The sequence below is a fragment of the Ahaetulla prasina genome, chromosome 1, assembly GCF_028640845.1.
Source record: "Ahaetulla prasina isolate Xishuangbanna chromosome 1, ASM2864084v1, whole genome shotgun sequence".
Lineage (NCBI taxonomy): Eukaryota > Metazoa > Chordata > Lepidosauria > Squamata > Colubridae > Ahaetulla > Ahaetulla prasina.
The window spans coordinates 359,171,603-359,193,477 of NC_080539.1; the positions used below are offsets into that span (position 1 = coordinate 359,171,603).

The 21,875-nt window shown below is 41.8% G+C and overlaps 1 protein-coding gene across 2 annotated transcripts; it reads right to left on the reverse strand.

Annotated features, from left to right (window-relative positions):
• Positions 1–1,170: 1,170 nt before the first annotated feature.
• Positions 1,171–20,455, reverse strand: LOC131188181 (excitatory amino acid transporter 1-like). Of its 2 annotated transcripts, XR_009152731.1 has the most exons (11): positions 20,358–20,455; positions 18,062–18,318; positions 13,499–13,636; positions 12,454–12,658; positions 12,042–12,084; positions 11,292–11,689; positions 9,199–9,432; positions 8,883–8,986; positions 7,065–7,259; positions 5,835–5,969; positions 3,573–3,712 (listed from the first exon to the last, which is right to left on the reverse strand). XR_009152731.1 is itself a non-coding variant. In XM_058163247.1 (10 exons), the coding sequence occupies exons 2-10, from the start codon at positions 18,291–18,293 to the stop codon at positions 3,514–3,516; spliced, it is 1,779 nt and encodes a 592-aa protein (XP_058019230.1). In that variant the 5' UTR covers positions 18,294–18,318; positions 20,358–20,455; the 3' UTR covers positions 1,171–3,513. The 2 variants fall into 2 exon arrangements, 1 of the variants encoding a protein (XP_058019230.1); XM_058163247.1 differs by lacking the exon at positions 8,883–8,986 and having other exon boundaries at positions 1,171–3,712.
• Between the last annotated feature and the right edge of the window lie 1,420 nt (positions 20,456–21,875).

A 21,875-nucleotide genomic window follows, 5' to 3' on the forward strand; every position in this document is an offset into this window, starting at 1 on the left:
GGGTTGGAGTAGAAGACCTCCAAGGTCCCTTCCAACTTTGTTAAATTAATTATTCTGATTTTTCTTCCATTCTCAGATGTTAAAGGTAGTTGATTTTTAGAGGCAGTGAATGTGAAAAAAGAGGAGCATCTATAATTATTTGACAGTAGCTTCACTCATAATTTCCCAGCTGGGGGTAATTGACTTTGGCTGATCTAGAAAACTCAGTAGGATTAAACAATAGCAGTTTGATGGGACCAATGGGTGTTCCAGGCTATCGGCTAGAATGGAAAATAAGGAAATAAAACTATCTGGATTATAGTGGTAACCATTTCCACATAGTGCCAAGAAACGGCAGTGATTTTTTAAAAAAAACCAGTAGTTGAGTTTAACTGGAAGGTGACAACTTTTTACTTTCGTTATCAACTCCAAACAAAAGCAGAGGAAACAGAGATCATTTTTTCAGGAAAGGACTAACCAACAGGCAAAAAGACTAGTAAGAAAAGCAAACTTCCATGCTCTAAGAGAATTCATAGGCGTGAAGGGGAAAGATAAGTGTTATCAGACATCCAAAAGTCAATTGGTGAAGGAAAGGAACTGATTTAAAAGTATTTCATAATTAATTTAACAAAGTTGAAAGGGACCTTGGAGGTCTACTAGTCCAACCCCCTGCTTAGGCAGGAAACCCTACACCATGAATAGTGTAGGATTGAATGGACTTGAAGACCATTTTTACCCAGAATCACCAATTAATTTCTCAGCTGCCACCACTGGTTCCTGATTCACTCTAAAGAACTCTGCTTTGGGGTGTTGTAGCTGCCACTACTCTGGGAAAGGATAGCAATCATGAACTGCAAGACTGCAACTACAATCTTGTTTTGCTGTCCTTGCCATGTTGCCTCATTTATGAGTGATGAACAATTGCCTCTACTTGCTTTTAACAGCTGGAGCAACAGGTTATCAGAGGTAGCACATCAGTACTGTAACATTCCTCGTGCCCACTGTCCCAGAAGTGGAATGCTATCTTCTATCAATAAGCTTGGGAGCCATTGTGCCAAAGCATCACATGGTCAATTTGGATTTTGCCTTAAAGCCTGGGAGCTAGCTAAATGTGATCTAGCCCTCACCGTGAATAAGCAAACGGTTGTTCAGGATACTGTCCCATATGTACCAAACGACCACAAAAGTACCTCCTACATAATATATTTTTATTTATTTTATTTAAAACATTTATATAGCTGCCCATCTTTTAACCAATTCTGGGCAGCTCCCAAAGTGTTTAAACAGCATATAAAACCATATTAAAACTATAAAACTAAACACATCGAAACATTAAAAAAAAATCTAATTTTCTAATGTGCAGTTTTTTTCAATCTGATCCCAGCATTTGGGCGGGGTGGGGTGGGGTGGGGAAGCCATGTCTTTAAAGCTTTACAGAAATTTAAGATGGAAGCCTTGCCAAACCTCAAGGGGCAGAGTGTTTCATCGGGCAGAGACTGCCATGGAAAAGCATGCTTTGTAACTCCCCATCAGATGGCAAGGCTTTAGGGAAGGAACTAGGAGTGTGCCCACCCTTACAAGAATCATAGTACATGGTTTGTTCTTTCATAATACTGTAGCCCAGGACAAAGGTTTTAACATTCAGAATTCAACGGCTGCATGTTGTTTTCCAAGTCATTCTGCAGCTCACAATAAGTGTAGCATGGAGGTACAGACTAGCCATGAGAAGCATTCCAGAGAGCCAGCCTGGCAACTTGACTCAGCCCAATGAAACAGATCTCCTGGCAACAAGTTAGCTTCCTTTCAGCACCATGTGCCAAACAGCACTACTCTCAAGAAATCCCTTCCCACTCTTGTGCTTCATGGCAGACAGTGTTTCTAAAGCCCCAGGCTACCAGCAAGACGTGCTCAGAGGTGATGCGGTGGGAGACTGGGGTAGAAGCTGTCTAGGAAAAGGAAGAAGGGCAAGGGGAAGAGATGGGTCTCGCTACTGCACTTCAAAGGCAAGGACTGGGCAACAATTAAGCATGCAGCAAGCAAACCTCTAGGAGAGGGAAAGAAGGATGTTGTCATGCAATGAAAAAAGGAAAGTAACCAGGAAGAGTAAAGGAAAAGTTCTCTCTGCCTAGTAAAGAAAGAAAAAACTCTTGCTAATGTCTTGGATTTGATCTTAAAAAGACGTTTCCTATCAACGCCTGTAATAAACCCAAATACGGTTCTTCTGATTAATAAAGCATTTCCCCAGCTAAATTGCCAAAGGCAAATAATGTTTTTCTTAGCTCTGCTTTGCAAATACCTGCTTGCAGTACATTGAACATGTAACATGTTCCACAGTCTTTTGTTCACATATTAAAGAGAGTTTTGAATCAATATATGGTCCTTATGCGACACTGGAGATCAGTCAGTCATCCAGGTCCTGAGGTTTACATAAGAGGCAACAAGACTGTATCTTCAGTGGCTTTCAAAGGATGTGAGACAACTGGGAGAGCAGAGATCTGTCAAAGCCACGAGTCACAATTCAAGGCTATGTGCCCTGATATCATGAGCAGCTACAGAAGAGAGGCTGCCTTGCTTATTTGTCTCTGAAAATAGTTACCAATGTAAAAAAAAAATTGAAGATCTGAGCTACATGCATCTTGGGTTGAGCAACAAAGCCACTGTGTTCTGAACAATTAACCAATAAGGAAACAAAAGCAAGTAAGCATTGCTATTATGATACTATAGTTCTAGCAGTCCTCATTTAGTGAGCACAATTGGGACTGGCAACTCAGTCATTAAGCAAAATGATTGCTAAGTGAAACTGCAGCTGTACTTAGGACTTTTACTTCAATTTTCCTTTGTGCTTACAATCTTTACTTCAGCTTTACAAAGGTAAAGGGACCCCTTCAAAGGTCATAAATGTGAGGACTGATCACAAAGTTAATTTTTCATCACCACTGTAACTGCAAAGAGTTGCTAAACGGACTACATGTAACGTTCAATTGTAATGAAGCAGCAACAAGTTGCACATATTGTTTTTAAAACGCAGGCTGTACATAATTCTCCACTTTAATGATCCTCATAAATAAACATCTTCCATACCAATAAAGCATCATATATATATATATATATATACGTGTTTGTGTGTGTGTGTGTATTGGCTGCATTTTTTTCAAGTGCTAAAAAAAAATTCAAAAATGAGCTCAATCGGTAAAATTGTAACAACATTTAAATTAGTTGGTCTTTATGGCACAGCACAATATGTTCAAAGTTTTATCTTCTTGGCAAGGAAATGTGGAGTTGACTTGGTGCAGGATACTACCAGCTGTGGTTAAGAGGCGGGACAGGCGAGGTCGAACTCTTATTGTCAAATCATGGTTGTAGGAGCACAATCACCGTTACAGAAAAACAATTCCTTTTTTTCTGGTGTCATGAACAGGGAAACCGAAGGAGCTGAGAGTTTGTGGGAGGACTGTGGCTGGCTCTTGCTTCTCTAGTGCTTCACAGTTGTGATATTTTACAGATCCTATCCCGACAACACTCGGCTCCTCCAAGTCACATTGGTGTCTCACTATTGAGATGCTTGTGGGTGTCATTCTCTTGGTATATTAGATGGTATGGTTTTTCATTCTCTTCAAGGACCGAGTTGCTGAGCTCGGCATCCTGCATCTCCAGCTCATGGCGAGACAGATGAGCTACAACACCAGCACCCAGTGAATCCCCCAACACATTGATGGTAGTTCTCAGACGGTCTCTGAAAGAAGAAGCAGAAGAAGGAATTGTCAAGTCAAAAATTGCTTGAGAGCGGGCCACAATTTTCAATGCCAACAGAAGGGTATCTTCAGTCTCACATGAATATTGCGGGACAATTATTATTATTATTATTTAGAAAATTTATACTGCCGCCTACTCGCACATGGTGACTCAAGGCTGCTTAAAGGTAAAGGTTTCCCTCGCACATATATGCTAGCCGTTCCTGACTCTAGGGGGCAGTGCTCATCTCCATTTCAAAGCCAAAGAGCCAGCGCTGTCCGAAGATGTCTCTGTGGTCATGTGGCCAGCATGACTAAATGCCAAAGGCGTACGGAACGCTGTTACCTTTCCACCAAAGGTGGTCCCTATTTTTCTACTTGCAATTTTTACGGGCTTTCGAACTGCTAGGTTGGCAGAAGCTGGGACAAGTAACAGGAGCTCACCCTGTTACGCGGCACTAGGGATTTGAACTGCTGACCTTTCGATCGACAAGCTCAGTGTCGTAGCCACTGAGCCACCACCTCCCATGTAAGGTTGCTTACAAAGATATAAAAACAACATATAAAAGAAGGAAAAATAATAAAAAGAAAAATAATAAAATAATAACCCACCAATCTTGGCAACAAAACACATTCATATAGCCATTGAATGGGCTTCATCCTCTCTGGGTTCCCCAGGCCCACAGACAGAACCACATTTTTAGGGGCTTCCGAAAGAGTATTGGGGGGGCAGTCTAATCTCTGGGGGAATGATGTTCCGGAAAGAGGGAGCCACCATGGAGAAGGCCCTTCTTCTGAGTCCCACCAAATGTATCTTTTTAAGGATGGGACCCACAATATTCCTTGCCTCCCTGCTCTAGCGGGTCAGGTAGATGTGACCAGCAAATATAAGAACAGTTCTGCTAAGTTAGAGCAGGAGATGGAACTAAGTATGCCCTCGTTTCCTACAATGGCCCTCTGTTTAAGGTTTCCGAAAGACCTGGTCTTTAACTACCATGCTTAATGTAGAACTGTGACTCCATTTTTACTTTCTATGTACTTGATTGCCCTTTGAACTAACAGGCATCCCCTTCTTCTTTAAATCTGTCTTACTTTTTTACCACAAGCACCCAAAAATGCTACAGGGAGTTCTCTCTTAGAGACTGTCCAAAGGTGGCTGAAGTAATACTGTTACGTAGAGTTGCAGTTTCACTTAGTGACTGCTTGGCTTAACAACCAAGGTGCCCGTCTCAACTGCAGTTGCTAAATGGGGACTACCCATACTCAAGATCATCAATACAGAATGGCAGCAGATCCCTAGGGTTTCTTCCCGCCTGGTCCGATGTTGCTGGAGACTCGATACAGTCCTTTTTACAGGCAGAACAGACGTTCCGTCACTGTATGTAGGTATTCTCATTTTTCAAGGAGAGTTGGGCAGGACAAGTTCTGCCATCTCTATTACAACAACATGGAGGTGAGGAGGAAGGAAAGAGATCGTGGTCATCCAATTTTACGCAGGAAAAAACCTGAATAACCAAAGACCTACACACACACACACACACACACATATGCAGGTTTTGGTATGTTCGGATTTTTTCCCGTGTAAGGTTGAAAGTATTTAGGCAACGTTTCGATGAGGTCTCACTCATCATCTTCAGGCTGGAGTTTTTGGCTTTGTTCTTATGTTTGCTCACATAAGAACAAAGTCAAAAACTCCAGCCTGAAGATGATGAGTGAGACCTCATTGAAACGTTGCTTAAATATTTTCAACCTTACACGGCAAAAAACCCGAACATACCAAAACCTGCATACATATACCCGTGAAAACCTGCATATTCGGGTCTTTTCCCGTGTAAGGTTGAGGGTATCTTGGCGACGTTTCGACGAGGTCTCACTCGTCATCTTCAGGCTGGTGCTTTCGGCTTCGTGCCCTTTGCTCACACAGGCCCGAAGCCGAAAGCACCAGCCTGAAGATGATGAGTGAGACCTCGTTGAAACTTCGCCAAGATACCCTCACCCTTACACGGGAAAAGACCCGAATATGCCAAGACCTACATATATATATATATAAAATAGATAAATAAAGTAGACTTAAACACAAACATAATTCTCAGCCCCAACCATTTCTCTCTCGCAGGGACTTACAGGAACCAGTCCACAGCCATAATCAAAGTGATGTCCTCTGTTGGCAATCCGACAGACGTCAACACGATTACCATGGTCACTAGGCCCGCCTGTGGAATGCCAGCAGCTCCGATACTGGCTGCCGTGGCAGTAATGCTGTGGTGAAGAGGGCATTGGTTAGATTGGAGGAACATTGGTAAGGTAGTGCCTCACTATAGAACTCCTCAAAAACCTGGCCTCGCAGATTTTGTTCATCCTCTTCTCCAAATTGGTGTTCTCCAGGTGGTTCTGGATTATGACTCTTACAGGCCAAAGGACTGTGGGAATTATAATCTAGAACATCTACAGGGCATCAGTTTGGAAAAGCCTGCATTAAAAACTGCAGTTTGCAAGCTGGGAAATAATTCCGTAGAATTCATTTAGCTTAGCCTTGCTGGTCTAGCTCAAGGATGGGGCAACAAATCAAAAAGTTCTCTGACTGCTGATATAAAATGCAGTAAGCTTTAAAAAATGAATTTTAAGATAATAGACATAAGGAAGTAAAACAAATGCAGAAGGATACTATCCACGTATCCAAAATCTCATAAGGGAAATATATACTAAACCAAGGGTCCTCAATCGCTGGGCCATGGCCTGTTGGGAACCAGGCCGCGCAAGTGGCGGGCAAGCGCGCAAAGCTGCATTTGTGGCATTAGGTTGCGTGTGTGAAACCATCCCCTCTGCCCACCACCACTGCTGCCAGCCAACGGAGTTGGAAAAGTTGGGGACCTCTGTGCTAAGCAATACAGCACTGCTGGCAAAGCAAACCAGCATAGGTAGGGTCAGGTCCCCATAGATCTCTATCAGGACACTGCCAGCTGCCATTCTTGCGGGGAAGGCCTGGATGCCAGTTTACAACTTTTCCTTGCCTTCCTTTCTTTTTACTTTGATGTACCTTCCTGGGAAGGGGGAGGGAATAGCCTGGGCCATCTGAGAATAAATTCTTATCACCTCAGCTCCAGGTTCCCATAACAATTTTGCACCTGTGGATTGGCTCACTTTCGGATTGGACAAAGGGGAAGGGTTTCTGCAACTTTTAACCTAACGGTTTTGAGTGGGAATTTCAGATCCTGCCTTGCTTTCCTTGCTATCACTATCTCCCAGTAAAAGTTCCTTTTGAATCAATGCCGGTTTTAAGAGTTCTGCTTTCTTGAGGAGAGAAGAGGCAAGTCCTTATACCTAGGTTTATCACCTACGTGTGCCTGTACCCACCTAATAGTAATGATCTGACCGAAGTCAAGCTCGTAGTTGTTGACCTGTGCAATGAAGATGGCTGCCAGAGCTTCATAAAGTGCAGTGCCATCCATGTTGATCGTTGCTCCCACTGGCAGAACAAACCTGGTAACTCGTTTATCCACCTTGTTGTTTTCTTCCAGGCAACGGAATGTGACAGGGAGTGTAGCTGAGCTGGAAGCAAAACATCTCTTAACTTGCGAACGAGGCCAGAAGGGACCCAAGATGGCTCCTCTCAGCCTAATTCAAACACAAAGCTTAAAACCAACGCAAAGCCTTTGGTTTGTATCGGAACACCTGCTCCAACACGGATTTGCCTGCTTTTTGTGATCTCTCTGAGAGACTCTGCTCAAATCAATGCAAACTGGGCCTGATACAAGAGAATATTTGAGGCTCGGAGTTGAAGTGTGCGGCCCTTGGTGCTCTCTGAGCTTGGTTGTTTTCTTGTAAACTCCGCTCCTTTCGAGCACTGATGATGTTACCTAGTTGGGTAATGAAATGTCTGCAAGAAAACTACCAAACTCAAAGAATATCAAGGACCCCACAATCTGGCCTTTTTGATGTTGGCACCCAACACTCAGCTGGTGCTCACTATGGCTTCCCCCCACCTCGCAGCTAACTATGGCACAAATATATTGTGGCAGCCTCTTTTTTTCAGCCTCATCCCTATGAAAACTGCCTTCAAATTCATTCCTAGCCCATGAGTGAAACGGGCAAAACAGAACTGGGTTTCAACTAGTCTTTCCTCCTTCCAGCATTGTCCAAGAATGGCTTTAAGATATTTAAAATGTTTTACATAATCATCCATTTCCTTGGAAGAACTTCTATGTCTATGATTGCAAGGAGAGGCAAGATAAGCAAGCAAATTTCACATGCATATGTATATTTTTGCCGATTCATAGAAGATAATACTTCACTTTTGCAATAAAGAAAGGCCTCTAGACCAGTTTTTCTCAATCTTGGCAACTTTAAGCTGTTTGGACTTCCTGCTGGCTAGGGAATTCTGGGAGTTGAAGTCCGCACAGCCTAAAATTTCCAAATCTGAGAAACACTGTCCTAGACTGACCATTTGAGTCCAGATCAGAACTATGTAAACCTCCAAATGTTTTTAATGGATGGTAGATTTTAACCTTGCTATTTTCCTACTTTTAATGCCATGTTCTGCTATTTTATGTTACATATTTAATCTTTTCGTATTTATGACTGAATGTTAATTACCAGATTTTGCTAGTGTGCCTGTGGGTGTGGGTATTTTATTCAATGATAGCAAGCATGGAAAATTTTCTTAGATGCAGAAGCCATTTTAAAATTAACAGAAAAAAAAATCAGAAAAGTTCTTAACTTTGATGGTCTTTTAGGAGCTAGTTCATAACCCTATATATTCTCTCATACAAGCAGGAATGCAATTTTTCTAGGATGAAATTTGAGCAGAGTTGCTAAACCGTTTCAAGAATATTATATTCATTATTTCCATTTATATGGCTAGCTATCTCTCAAATGACTCTGTGGAGCATACAAGATTAAAAACAATTTAACGACACCACAGCCACTTTGAATTGTGTGGACGTCTTTATTTCATTCCTGCTTTTTTGTCACTCTTTTAATCTGTTATTTTATTTATTGCTGTATATTTTTTTTACAGGTGCTTAAATATTTTTACTTGTGAATTGCTCAGAGTCATTGGAGATTGGGCAGCATACAAATTGAGATAATAGCAACAAGGTTACAGACATAAACCCAACATTAACAATTAATTCCTTTAATTAATTGTGATTGCTGGAACAAATTAAGGCTTACCAGTTGCTTCCAAAGGAAAGAAAAGCTTTTTTTCTCTCCATACTTCCAAGCCAAAATCCTTAACTCCTGCTTCTCCCCATCTTGTTAAGAGCTGCTTCTTCCAACTGTGAACAACAAAAGGGCCTGGCAACTAATCCGACACACAACACACACACACACTACTTGAGACTTAAGATCCCCAATCTGTTGGCTTGGCTGGGAGCTATATTTTCCAACAGCGAGTTCCAAAAAGGCTTGGAAACAACACACACACACACAGAGTCTCCTGGGAGCGGTACCCAGGTTGAATACCCATTCCTTTGCGAGAGACCATCACCTGGAAGATGTTCCCAAGGCTGTAACGAGGGCTTGTAGGAGGCCAGCCACAAAGATCCAGGGGTTTTTGCGTGTGACAATGAAGTAGATGAGTGGAAGGACACAGAGGCCATGGATCAGGAGCCCCACAATAACTGTAAGGGTGTACAGGCCCAATTGGCCTCCCATCACTGCCAGGTCCTCCATCTCCAAAATCTTACCAGCGATCAGAAAGAGGATCCCAATAGGGGCGTACCTGTTATGAAACATGTCAGAATAGTGCTCAACTCCCAAACTCAGCTCTGAGCCTATATGAAAACAGACAATGCTTTGTGCTTTCAGGAAAAAGGGTTGACGATTTACTAGTTTTTCGTGCTGAAGGATCTCAAAGTTCTCCAAAGGCAATTTTTCCAAAAGGCAACTGGACTTCGTTTTTGTTATTTTTTCTTTGGAAACATTGGCGGACAAATCTAAATCAAGCTTCTAAAGTCCACTACCAGCCAGAACCAATTGTAATCTCCTGGGTGATCAGCAAATGCTGATTTAGTGAAGGCAATTTAAATGCTGAACTTGAAATTTCCACCAGTTAAAAAGTTTCAGATTTGCTGAATGCCAAAGTTGTCATGGAACCTGATTGGTCATCAAGCAATTCTGCTAAAGGAAATAAATTTACAGTAATTAGCATACTTTGAGAAAAAAATAAAGATTAGTCATTATCACCCAGGTTTCCCAGTCTGGTGCCCTTCAGATATATTGGTTCTACAATTCCAACAAGGCTTGGTCAACTAAGCTACGAGGTAGAGAGATCCCATGCCAGTGCCACCCATCCTCTTGGCTTTTAGTTCTTTTTAATCCTCATTCATTTTAATTGTTTTCTTTTTTAAAAAACATTTTGTAAGCCACCCACAGTTGCTTCAGCAGTGAGATGGGCAGCATATAAATTTAATAAATGAAACAAACAGACTAGCCTAACGGCTAAAAATCCTGAGTTGTTTGTTTGTTTGTTTTGTTTACATTTATATCCCGCCCTTCTCCGAAGACTCAGGGCGGCTTACATTGTGTAAGGCAATAGTCTCATTCTATTTGTATATTTACAAAGTCAACTTATTGCCCCCCCAACAATCTGGGTCCTCATTTTACCTACCTTATAAAGGATGGAAGGCTGAGTCAACCTTGGACCTGGTGGGGCTTGAACCTGCAGTAATTGCAGGCAGCTGTGTTTAATAACAGGCTTCTTACAGCCTGAGCCACACTGCGGCCCAAGTAATGTCTGTAATACCAAGACATCTGGAAGTCACCAGGCTGGGGAAGGTGTCCTTCATTATTTATGGAGAATTCAATTGTTCCTGTGCATCAAACTGCCTTTGATACTGTAAGCTTCCGTTCTTAAGTAAGGCATGAAGATAATAGCACTTTTTCATTTGTCCTTCAGCAAACTGTATTCTGCAAAGAACTCTGTTCTATCTTTATTTACCAACTGCCAGTTGCTAATCTAGGAAGACACCTCCTGCATAAATAATTGCATTTATTGCAGTTTTAGAATCTGCCTGGAGAACTCTCGTTAGTGGTAGGAATAAAACTGCAATAAATACAGGTGGTCCTCGATTTACAACAGTTTGTTTAGTGACCGTTCAAAGTTACAACGGCACTGAAAAAAGTGACTTATGAACATTTTTCACATGCAACCACTGCAACGTTCCCATGGTCACGTGATCAAAATTCAGACTCTTGGCAACTGACTCATATTTTTGACGGTTGCAGTGTCAGGTAATCGTCTTTTGTCTGACAAGCAGAGTCAATGGGGGAGCCAGATTCACTTAACAACCGGGTTACTGAGAACTGCAGTGATTCACTTAACAACCGTGGCAAGAAAGGTCATAAAATGGGGCAAGAACCACTTAACAAATGCCTCATTTAACAACATTAATTTAGGCCCAACTGTGGTCATAAGTTGAGGACTACCTGTACATTACATATAGAATACCTGGGAAGTTTCCTGACCCTAAGCTGATCCTATCCTTGCCTAGATTTAACCACCTTAGCACACGGTAAGACTGCTTTTCAAAGATATCACAGCCTGCCCCCTGCTCGGCCTAGGAGGGACCCTGTCCTCACCAGATGATGACTGCCACCATCCGCAAGATGGCTTCATTGAGGCAGTCAAAAAATTCCCGCAGGGGGTGTCCCTTTTGCTTCATGTTGCCAATCACCAGGCCAAAGCAGATGGAGAAGACAACGAGGCCAAGGGCGTTCACCCCGTTGACCGAACCCGGGCCGGGGATGACCTCCTCAAAGTTCAGCACTTCCGGGAAGCTCCCTAGAGCTTTAGTGACATTATTCCAGACTCCCAAAGCATTTTCAAGTGGCAGGAGAGGCAAACTGGCAATGGTGGCATTGTAGTTGAAACCGCTGCTGTTGGTATCCCGATTTGGGTGCTGTGGCAACATGGCCGCAGGAGAAGTGTTGCTCACAACCGTTCTGTTGATAACCCGGACACTGTATTGAGTCTTATACTGGAAGGGAAGCAGAAGGAAGGATCAGCTGGGGCTCTTATGAGAGAAACAACATCCAAATGAGCAACTCTCACAAACTCTGCAGATGAGAAATGTCTTGAATGGTGTACAGGTCAGTCAGCAAATCATCCGAAATGAACAGGGAATGCTTGAGCCACAATTTTCCCCTTGACTAACTTGCCTGGGAGCTGTAGTGTACACAGTTTATATGAACGACAGTTTTGGTCATATGCTGAAGTGTTGATTATTAATATTGTTGTAGTGTTTGGTTTCGACTTTAGTTACAAAAGTTGAGGGCTACTCAGAGTTGGTCACAATAAGCAAGTTCCCAATTAGGATCTTCAACTCTTACCTGTCTAAAGCAGGCTTCTACAAGATTGGGTGGAAACATATTCCTACAAGAGACAAAAGCACAAGGATATCAATGTCCCTTCAGCATCAGTTTGAAGATTTTTAAGATGCTGGGTTGTGGCTAATCACCACACAAAGACCTCTGAACTGAAACTCTCCCAACTGAGTTAGGAATTTCACTAACAAGGATCACAGAGTTCAGTTGGACAAATCTAGCAAAAAAAAGCACCACTCACTTCCTGCTGGAGAACATTAGCTGAGGAAGCACTAGAAAATTACTTCCAGGGTCACCTTGTCACTTCCATCCCACTGCAACATTAACAGGTGAGTGGCAGTTTCTCCTTCCAATCATTTTATGCATTCCATAACCAGCCCAACATCAGAAGATTCTACCCTGGCTTAAAATTGCTCACCGGATGAGGTCCATGAAAGCATCAGTTGCATGGACCTGATCAATCTTGCCCTCCCCTTGGAGGCCTTTCTTACTCCCTTTTCCAGGATGGATGATGAGGACCATAAAGATTCCAATGAAGACGGCGATGATGGTTGTCATCATATAGTAAATGACAGCACGCACTCCCATCTTGCCAGAGGCACCGCTGTCCAAGGATGCCATGCCTGAGAAGGGAGGAAGGGTCATAATTCAGCAATGGAAGATTACAGGAAACCTTATTCCCAGCCATCTCCAGAATTGCCTTGGAAATTGGAGTGCCTCATCAGATGGACTTCTTGATCGAATCCAGAGCTGCATTTTTATACTTATGAAGTATAAAAATGACTAGAGATGGAAATTTTTCCCTGGAAAAATTGGGGGGAAAACCAGAGGTTTTTCCATTTTTTTCCAAAGCCATTTAGGAAAAAAAAACGGGAAAAAACCTGTTTTCCCCCCAAATTTTCTGTTTTTTTTCCAGGCTTTCCCATCTCTAGTCATGACATGATCTCTTCAGCAGAAAGATGGAAACTAGAGAAGGTACCTTAGTTGGTCCCAAAGGTGCTTTTTCAAGAGGCAACTGGAATTTCTGTTTTCTCTTTGAAGACGTCTTGCTTCTCATTTAAGAAGCTTCCTCAGGTGCCTCTTAAAAAAGCACCTTTGGAACAACCATGACCTGAATGACTGAGAATCTCCATAGACACGTGCCTTAGCTAGGTTTGCACCCTGAACACACCCGAAGAAAAGAAATGGACAATTACTAATCCCAAAAAGATAAAATTACAACCAGAAAAGAGAAAGCTTATCTAGCTCTCCTTGAAAGTGGTGGATCAGAACAATGAGTCTTGCCCTTCTAGATTCTTTGGAAACCATTCATCCCTGTGGCTTCTCTCATAATCAAGCAACTGCACTGAGATTTTGCACCTCTGAAAATGGGGGTTCCTACCCCTGCTACAGCACCAGATTGCCAGAATTGCTGATCTGATCTGACTTTAAGACAATGATTCTCAGGTAACCTGCTCATTCACCTGTGATAAGGCTAGAGACGATTAGTGGAAGAACCAACATCTGCAGCATTCGCATCAACAGCTCTCCAGGAAAGGAGAAGTATTTGATCTGGCGATAGGTCATCCGATATGGCCGCAGGGCGAGGGCCAGAGTAATCCCTGTGAGACACAAGGCCAAGAAGGAAAAATGTTACAATTCCACTCCTGACAAAGAACAGAGCTTTTGTTCAGTTGTTTTCCGTTTATTTACCTGCACTGATATCCCATCTTTTTCTCCAGGTGTTCAAGTCTGGGGACTCAATCTGAACCACCAGACCTAGAAGACCTACCATGTGGTGGTCTCATTAGAGAATGACTTCTGAAAGCAAGGTTGCTTTCCCTCTGCTATGGTCTGTCTCAGTTTGTATTTACTGACATTCTAGATCAGTGTTTCTCAATCTTGGCAACTTGACATTGTGTGGACTTCAACTCCCAGAATTCCCCAACCGGTCTAATATGCTTATGATCCAAATGGAGATCAGAACAGAAAAATGCTTCTTATCAACCCAACAGTAAATAAGTGGAACTGAAGATGGATATTTCCCCGTTTATCACTTTCGGTTGTAGGAATTGGCCTCAACAAATATCAAGCATTACTCAATCTTATTATGAGTTCTTTTATGGATGTCCACCCAATGTATAAGAAAAGTGTCTCTATTATGAAAAGTCCCAGTCCCCCTCAACCAGTACTTCTTAGAAGTTGTGTCAAAGCAGATTTAAAAAAAAACAGCACACATAGCATGGCCCTAAATTCAGTGACTTGTTTAACCATGAATGCAAATAAATCAGAGTGGTTGGATTTGCAGCAGACTACATTAATATATGACTCAGGCCGCCATTCCAGCAATCTTGTCTGTAAGCAATCTGAAACATGCCTGTAAACTGGGTTTGCCCGCCCCTTTGGGGAAATAACTCTCACTTCTAATTAAAATGGAACTGCACATTCCCAGTGTATCTGGAACGCATGAGATTTGGGATTCCTGAACTACATTCTTGTCCACACTTCACTATTTCAATTAATTCCACATCCTCTCTGTCTACAACACTACTGTGTCCAATGAACTGCATTTAATAACAGTGAAGAAAGACTAGGAATTGTAACTTTATATCACATGAGAAAGAAAAGGAAGAAAGGAAAGGAAAGGAAAGGAAAGGGAAGGGAAGGAAGGAAGGCAGGAAGGAGGGAAGGAAGGTTTAATCTGATCACCTCTAGCTGCTTTTGCTTTTAAGAGCTTTTCTTTTTTTCTTTTAAATTAGAAATCTGAAAGAACAGAATTGTTGGTGTGGTTTCAATCCACATTCCAGCCATGTCAAACTGAATTGATTCATGACTATTTAATTTACTTAATCTCCTGAGGTTCTTTCTTTTATGTTTTTGGAAAACAGATGGCTTTTCCCCAACTGTGCGCTCTTAATCAGCTTCCAAACTTCCACAGGATTGTGTTGGTACATGTCAAGTGTAGGATTGATTCTAATTTGCACAGGAAAAAAAGGAAGTTGGACAGCCTAAGGGTTAATTCCCAGTTTTGTTCCCCCTCCTTCCTCAGTTGCAATACAACTGGCTACAACTCAATAGAAGTTGGAAACAAAAGCAAACTACCAACCAATCTTGGAGCCAGATCCTGTTGTAGAAGATAATCACTTATCTAAACTGTCAGATGCCAGCCCAGCCAACCACCAATTCCACAAGGGAAGGATCTGTCTAGCTGTTATGAAAACAGTGACAACAACTCTGCTTACCTTTTAACGAATTCTCATTAACATCCCAATTACAGGAGACAATCACTCATGTAAGATGTCAGATGCCAACCTAGCAAAGATGCCAACCCAGCAAAGGCAGGGACCAGAGGTTATGAAAATGATGGAAACCCCTCCAGAGAAGGGCTTATTTTTGAATGAACATTCATTAACACACAACAAGCACGTTTTTCAAGAGCAAGAGTTTGTAGATCTTTTAATTTCAGTTCCCAAACTAGCAAAGAAGGGCAAAAATTCAGCTCAGAACTTATCAAATAACAAGAAAAAAATAAAGATGTCCCAGATCATGCGCAAAATATACTTAGCACTGAGGATAACCTACCTCCAAGGACACTTAATGTCATGGGACACTTAAGTCTCCAAGCTCTTCTCTATAGAACCCCATCAGCATCTCAAGAAATGTCCCCTATGCTTTGCCATTATTCACAACAAATTGATTGGCATGTCCCCTTATAAAGAAACCCTGCCCTGTTCAGGTTTCTGTACCACAAGAAATCTTTTTTCTTCTGAAAAAGAACTCTAAAGAATGGTATGGAAAATGACAAGGGGTTTTCCAATGAGAGTCAAATGCCTTCCAATTACCTCCAAATGTTTTGCAACTATCAGAAAAATATTTAGATCAGATCTTCTTAATCTTGGCAACTTTAAATTCTGTGGGCTTCAACTCTCAGAATTTCTCAGCCAGCATGTTGGCTGAAGAATTCTGGGAGATGAAATCCATGCAGCTTAAAGTTACTAAAGTTGAGAAACACTGAATTAGATTGAGTAGATAAGAGGATTGTGAAGGGACCTGAAAGCAAAACTCAGAGGGAGAAGAAATGAAAGTCAGAAAAAACAGTTTCTCACAGGAGAGGATCCAGCTGGCAATTTTAAAAAACAACGTTTTGTTCCTCCTAACTCATAACATAACATAACATAACATAACATAACATAACATAACATAACATAACATAACATAACATAACATAACATAACATAACATAACATAACATAACATAACATAACAACATAACAACAGAGTTGGAAGGGACCTTGGAGGCCTTCTAGTCCAACCCCCTGCCCAGGCAGGAAACCCTACACCATCTCAGTCAGATGGTTATCCAACATTTTCTTAAAAATTTCCAGTGTTGGAGCATTCACAACTTCTGAAGGCAAGTCGTTCCACTTATTAATTGTTCTAACTGTCACGAAATTTCTCCTTAGTTCTAAGTTGCTTCTTTCTTTGATCAGTTTCCACCCATTGCTTCTTGTTCTACCCTCAGGTGCTTTGGAGAACAGCCCAACTCCCTCTTCTTTGTGGCAGCCCCTGAGATATTGGAACACAGCTATCATGTCTCCCCTAGTCCTTGGCAACTTTCAGACTTGTGGACTTCAACTCCCAGAATTCCTCAGTCAGCTTTGCTGACCACAAAGTCTGAAAGTTGCCAAGGCTGGAGACCCCTGTCCTAACTGATACAAAAAAAACCCTCTTTTAAGCAACTACGATTCTTTCCCATCTTGTTAAGAAATTTAGGAAACTTAGGAAATGCACCCATTCAAAAAAGATGGTTAACTTTGTAATATCCAGCCCAGCTTACTGCATTTACTGTACTGTTTTTTAACTGGTTCTTTTAAAACATAGTCTGAATAAAAAAAATCAATGAAAACATATTGAAAGCAGGAAGTTGCTATATCAGAACAGTGATCAATTCGGGACAATGATGAATCTGCATATAGACGGGAGGTTGAATGACTAGCCTTGTAGTACAACCGGAACAATCTGGAACTGAACACACTCAAAACCGTAGAAATGGTGGTAGACTTTAGGAAAAACCCTTCCATACTTCCACCTCTCACAATACTAGACAACACAGTATCAACAGTAGAAACTTTCAAATTTCTAGGTTCTACCATATTGCAAGATCTAAAATGGACAGCTAACATCAAAAACGTCATCAAAAAAGCACAACAAAGACTGTTCTTTCTGCGCCAATTCAGAAAGCTCAAACTGTCCAAGGATCTGCTGATCCAGTTCTACAGAGGAATTATTGAGTCTGTCATCTGCACCTCTGTAACTGTCTGGTTTGGTTCTGCAACCCAACAAGACAGACAGATTTCAGAGGATATTTAGAACTGCAAAAAAAATTGCTACCAATCTGCCTTCCATTGAGGATTTGTATACTGCACGAGTCAAAAAGAGGGCCGTGAAAATATTTACAGACCCCCTCACATCCTGGACATAAACTGTTTCAACTCCTACCTTCAAAACGACGCTATAGAGCTCTGCACACCAGAACAACTAGACACATTTAGAACAGTTCTTCCCCGAACGCCATCACTCTGCAAAACAAATAATTCCCTCAACACTGTCAAACTATTTACTAAGTCTATACTACTATTAATCTTCCCATTGTTCCCATCACCCATCTCCTTCCACTTATGACTGTATGACTGTAACTTTGTTGCTTGTATCCTTACGATTTATATTGATATCGATTGTTTCCTGATTGCTTATTTGTAACCTATGACTATCATTAATGTTGTAGCTTTTGATTCTTGATGAATGTATCTTTTCTTTTATGTGCACTGAGAGCATATGCACCAAGGCAAACTCCTTGTGTGTCCAATTACACTTGGCCAATAAAAAATTCTATTCTATTCTATTCTCAATTAAAGGTGGGATGACTTACAATTTCACCTGGACCTCTGCACAGGCACAGAGGTGCACAGTTCAATGGCTCACGATCCCTCCACGCCCTCCCTGGCCTTCCCATGCCTTGATCTCTCAAAGGCCCTTTCTCTCCATACCCAGCAGGACGGCCAAGATGGTGAGTAGCACAAAAGCATTTCTCTGGAAGAAGCCCTTGACGCTCTCTCGGGTGACGTTGTACATTTGCTTCCTGGCATGTGCTGCCCGCTTCTCCAGGGCATGGCGGAAGCGATGCACCCGGCTCCCCGATTCAAGCTGCTTAGATGTCTCCTCATTCAGAAAGAGGCTGTTGATGTGGGTCTGATGCTCGCCCATAATGGGACTCAACATCCAGAGGGTCAGGAGCCACAAGAAGCTGTACAGAGAAAAGCAGAGAGAGGATTTAAGAGGCTGGGAAATATGGCTCTTTCCCCACATAGCCGCTTCAGTCCTTGTTTACTGATTTAACTATCCACACTCTTGGCAATTATCCCACTCAGCCTTGGCAAGAAACTATCAACGATTTTTAAAAATCCATCTGTACACCTATGAGCCTGCATATGCACACACAGAGAGAGATGAATAAAATAAGGAATCATAAAATAGGAAGGGAATGGTCAGGCCATCAAGTAGTAGCCCCTACTCCCGTGATGGCAAACCTATGGCACGGGGAGATGGGAGAAAACAATCCTTTCCTGCAGAAATCTTAGGTGACTCCCAGATTCCTCTATCTTCCAGCTATTGCCAACCCTTGCTGCTGTCTGAGTTGATCCCTCATCTCAAAGCATCAAAAATGAATTGACTATTTGCCTACCAACTTACCTACCGAGCTATAAACCAATCCACCAACAAAAAGGTCTCTGACTGATCAATTACCTGCTTTCTTTTCAATCTACTAGATATTGATTAGATTCCCAGATCACACTAAGTCTTGATTTAATGAATAGATCCAATTATTTGGATTCACACAACAAGCTAAACTTTCAAGCATGGCTTATAAATACGATAATTCTACATCCTTTATTATGAAGGACAGTCCTTTATTTCAGAAAGCTGTCCTTTAGATTTATTTATCTTTTCAAAAACTCACATTTGTCATTTATTTTTCTGAAAAGTTTTTCTTGGTTTTGCTATTGAATTTTCTTTTATGAAGCAAAGTCATTAAATTATTACAATTTATAGTTTATATCTTTTGGATCTGCTCCTTTTTCAGATTTGTCCATTTTTTCCCCAAGGAAATACAATCACCATCTTTAGAAACCACCACAAAGAAATCGCACAATATACTCAGCAACTGATCCACATAATAAATTAAACGCCTTATGAACAAAATCAGCATATACTTTTGCTTGATGTCTCTACCTACATCCTTTTTTATATCCTTAGCAAATATATGTCTTGTGTGAGCCTAATGGATGACAAAAACTATAATTAAAAAACCAGTCGTCAAATTCATGAAAGACATACAAATCTAATCAGCTTGAGCAAGACAGGGTGTTTCGAGTCCTCTCTTAAGGACTGTCTCAAATCTAATAATAATTTGTTAACCACAACAAGGAAAAAACAGAATTTCTATTAGTAAAAGCACACCAGTGGCTCGGTTAATGACCTGAGGATATAGGGCAGACTGCAGTCATCCTTTCTGCACTATTGAGGCTACAACTTCCAAATGTGTCTTAGTCATCTTAGCCTGGGACTTTTGTGAGTAGCAGTGCCAGCATACCTGAATGGTGCCTGGCTGGGGAAGGGCACTCTATTGCAGATGGGCCCAAGAAACATGTAAAGGGGGAGGGGGGAAGCACATTATTTTATATGGTCTTGCCTCTACAATCCTTCCTATTCACCTGCTGACATTTCTTTGTCAAATTATAGATTACTATAGATGTGTCCCCTTCTACTCATTAACAACTTTGCACAACAGCTATCTTCATTCAAATGCCAGATTTGTAAAATAAATGCAGGTAGTTTAAGTCTCCCCTCTCATTTGTTTTTATATTTTCTCTGATTCCTAGCATTGTTGTTTAATCCAAGTTCAGAAAGTTGGTTTCCCAAGAAAAGTTAATCACTCATTTCTTACTTACCAACTCCCTTTTATAAAGGAGTCAAAGGCCCAACTTACAGAAGGGGGAAAAGGGGAACAGGGAAAGGGAGCAGAGAAGCCGAGGGCATTCAAGGACCCATCAAAAGTCAGCTTCAGCCAGCAAGGAGAGATGTCAAGAGCCCGGATATTTAAAAAAAGCAGCCTGGAAATTTTTATGTTTGCCAACGGGTAAACAGTTCCACTCCTCAGGTTTATCCTGTCCCACCTCTAAAAAATACACCTCAGGAAATGGTGAACTCATTCTTCACCAGAGGGAATCAGCCAAACTCCCCCTCCCCCGCCCTGAACTTCCCAACTGCAGACTCCTTTCCCACCTGGAGCAGCAGGAGAAGCTGCTGGACTCCCCCTGTGAGGCGGTCTTCCTGGGCTGGCACTCAGTCGTCCACCGTGCTCTTTCTTCTCTGTCTGGAAATCTTCTGGCAAGAGAGGAAAAAAAGTCAAGTCAGAGTAGTCCGTTGGAAGGTGCAGAGGAGGAGGAGGTGGAGAAGGAGGAGGAGACTTCAGTGGTTTGGGATTTGGAGCATCTAGTCTCTTCCCGAAGGCTGCTCACCAACCACATAAAGTAAATGCAGCCAGGAGAGGGACGATGCATTACAGCACAATGTCCATTCATTCAGACGGAGAAAGACGTCAATAAATTGGAAAGGCTTTGGAATCAAACCAAAGACGTAGTCAATACAGCATCCTGGGGCCAAACCATGATCTACAGGATCATTCTAGGTACTTTGACCCTACTCTCTACAGGTAGTCCTTGACTTACAACCATTCAGTGACCATTCAAAATTACAACGGCACTGAAAAACAGCGCCATTTTTCATGACCACTGCAGCATCCCCAGAGTCACGTAATTAAAATTCAGACACCAACACACCCCACAATTGGCATGTATTTGTGACGGTTGCAATGTCCCAGGGCCATGGGATCACTTTTAGTGGCCTTCTCTATAAGCAAAGTCAATGGGGAAGCCAGATTCCCTTAACAGCTATGTTACTAACGGCAGTGATTCACTTAACAACTATGCCAAGAAAAGTCATAAAATGAGGCAAGATTCGCTTAATAACCGTCTTGCTTAGCAACTGAAATTTTGGGCTCAATGTGGTCGTAAATGGAAGATTACCTGTATTTCCATGGCAGCAGCCTCTAAAAACTTATTAATTCTTGATGAATGTATTTTTTTCTTTTATGTACAGTGAGAGCATATGCACCAAGACAAATTCCATGTGTGTCCAATCACACTTGGCCAATAAAGAATTCTATTCTAAACAAGCAAAGTATATACAAAAGCAGTATCTCCAACCCCACCACCTAGTTTTTAGAAGTACACTATATCTGTTCAAGGAGGCTCCATTTAAAAGAATATAAAGGAAAATGCCTCCCATCTTGACTTTTTCATTCCAATAGCCCAGGGATCTGCAAACCTGGCTCCTTTAAGACTTGTGGACTTCAACTCCCAGAGTTCCTCAGTCTTAAAGGAGCCAAGTTTGCAGACCCCTGCAATAGCCCAAGGAAACTCACAGGTATTCCTGGTTGGCTGTCCACATGTTGAGTGAATGCAGATAGAATGATCATATAGCAATAGCACTTATAGTAGTAATTCATATTGCTTTCCAGACCTCTCGAAGCGGTTGGCAGAGTCAGCCTCTTGCCCCCAACAATCTGGGTCCTCATTTTACCAACCTGGGAAGAACGGAAGGCTGAGTGAACCTTGAGCCAGTCAGGATCGAACTCCTAGCAGTGGGCAGAGTTAGCCTGATGCTCACCCATATAGAGGTAGTCCACAACTTATGGCAGGATGTTTAGCAACCTTTCAAAGTTACAATAGAATCAAGAAA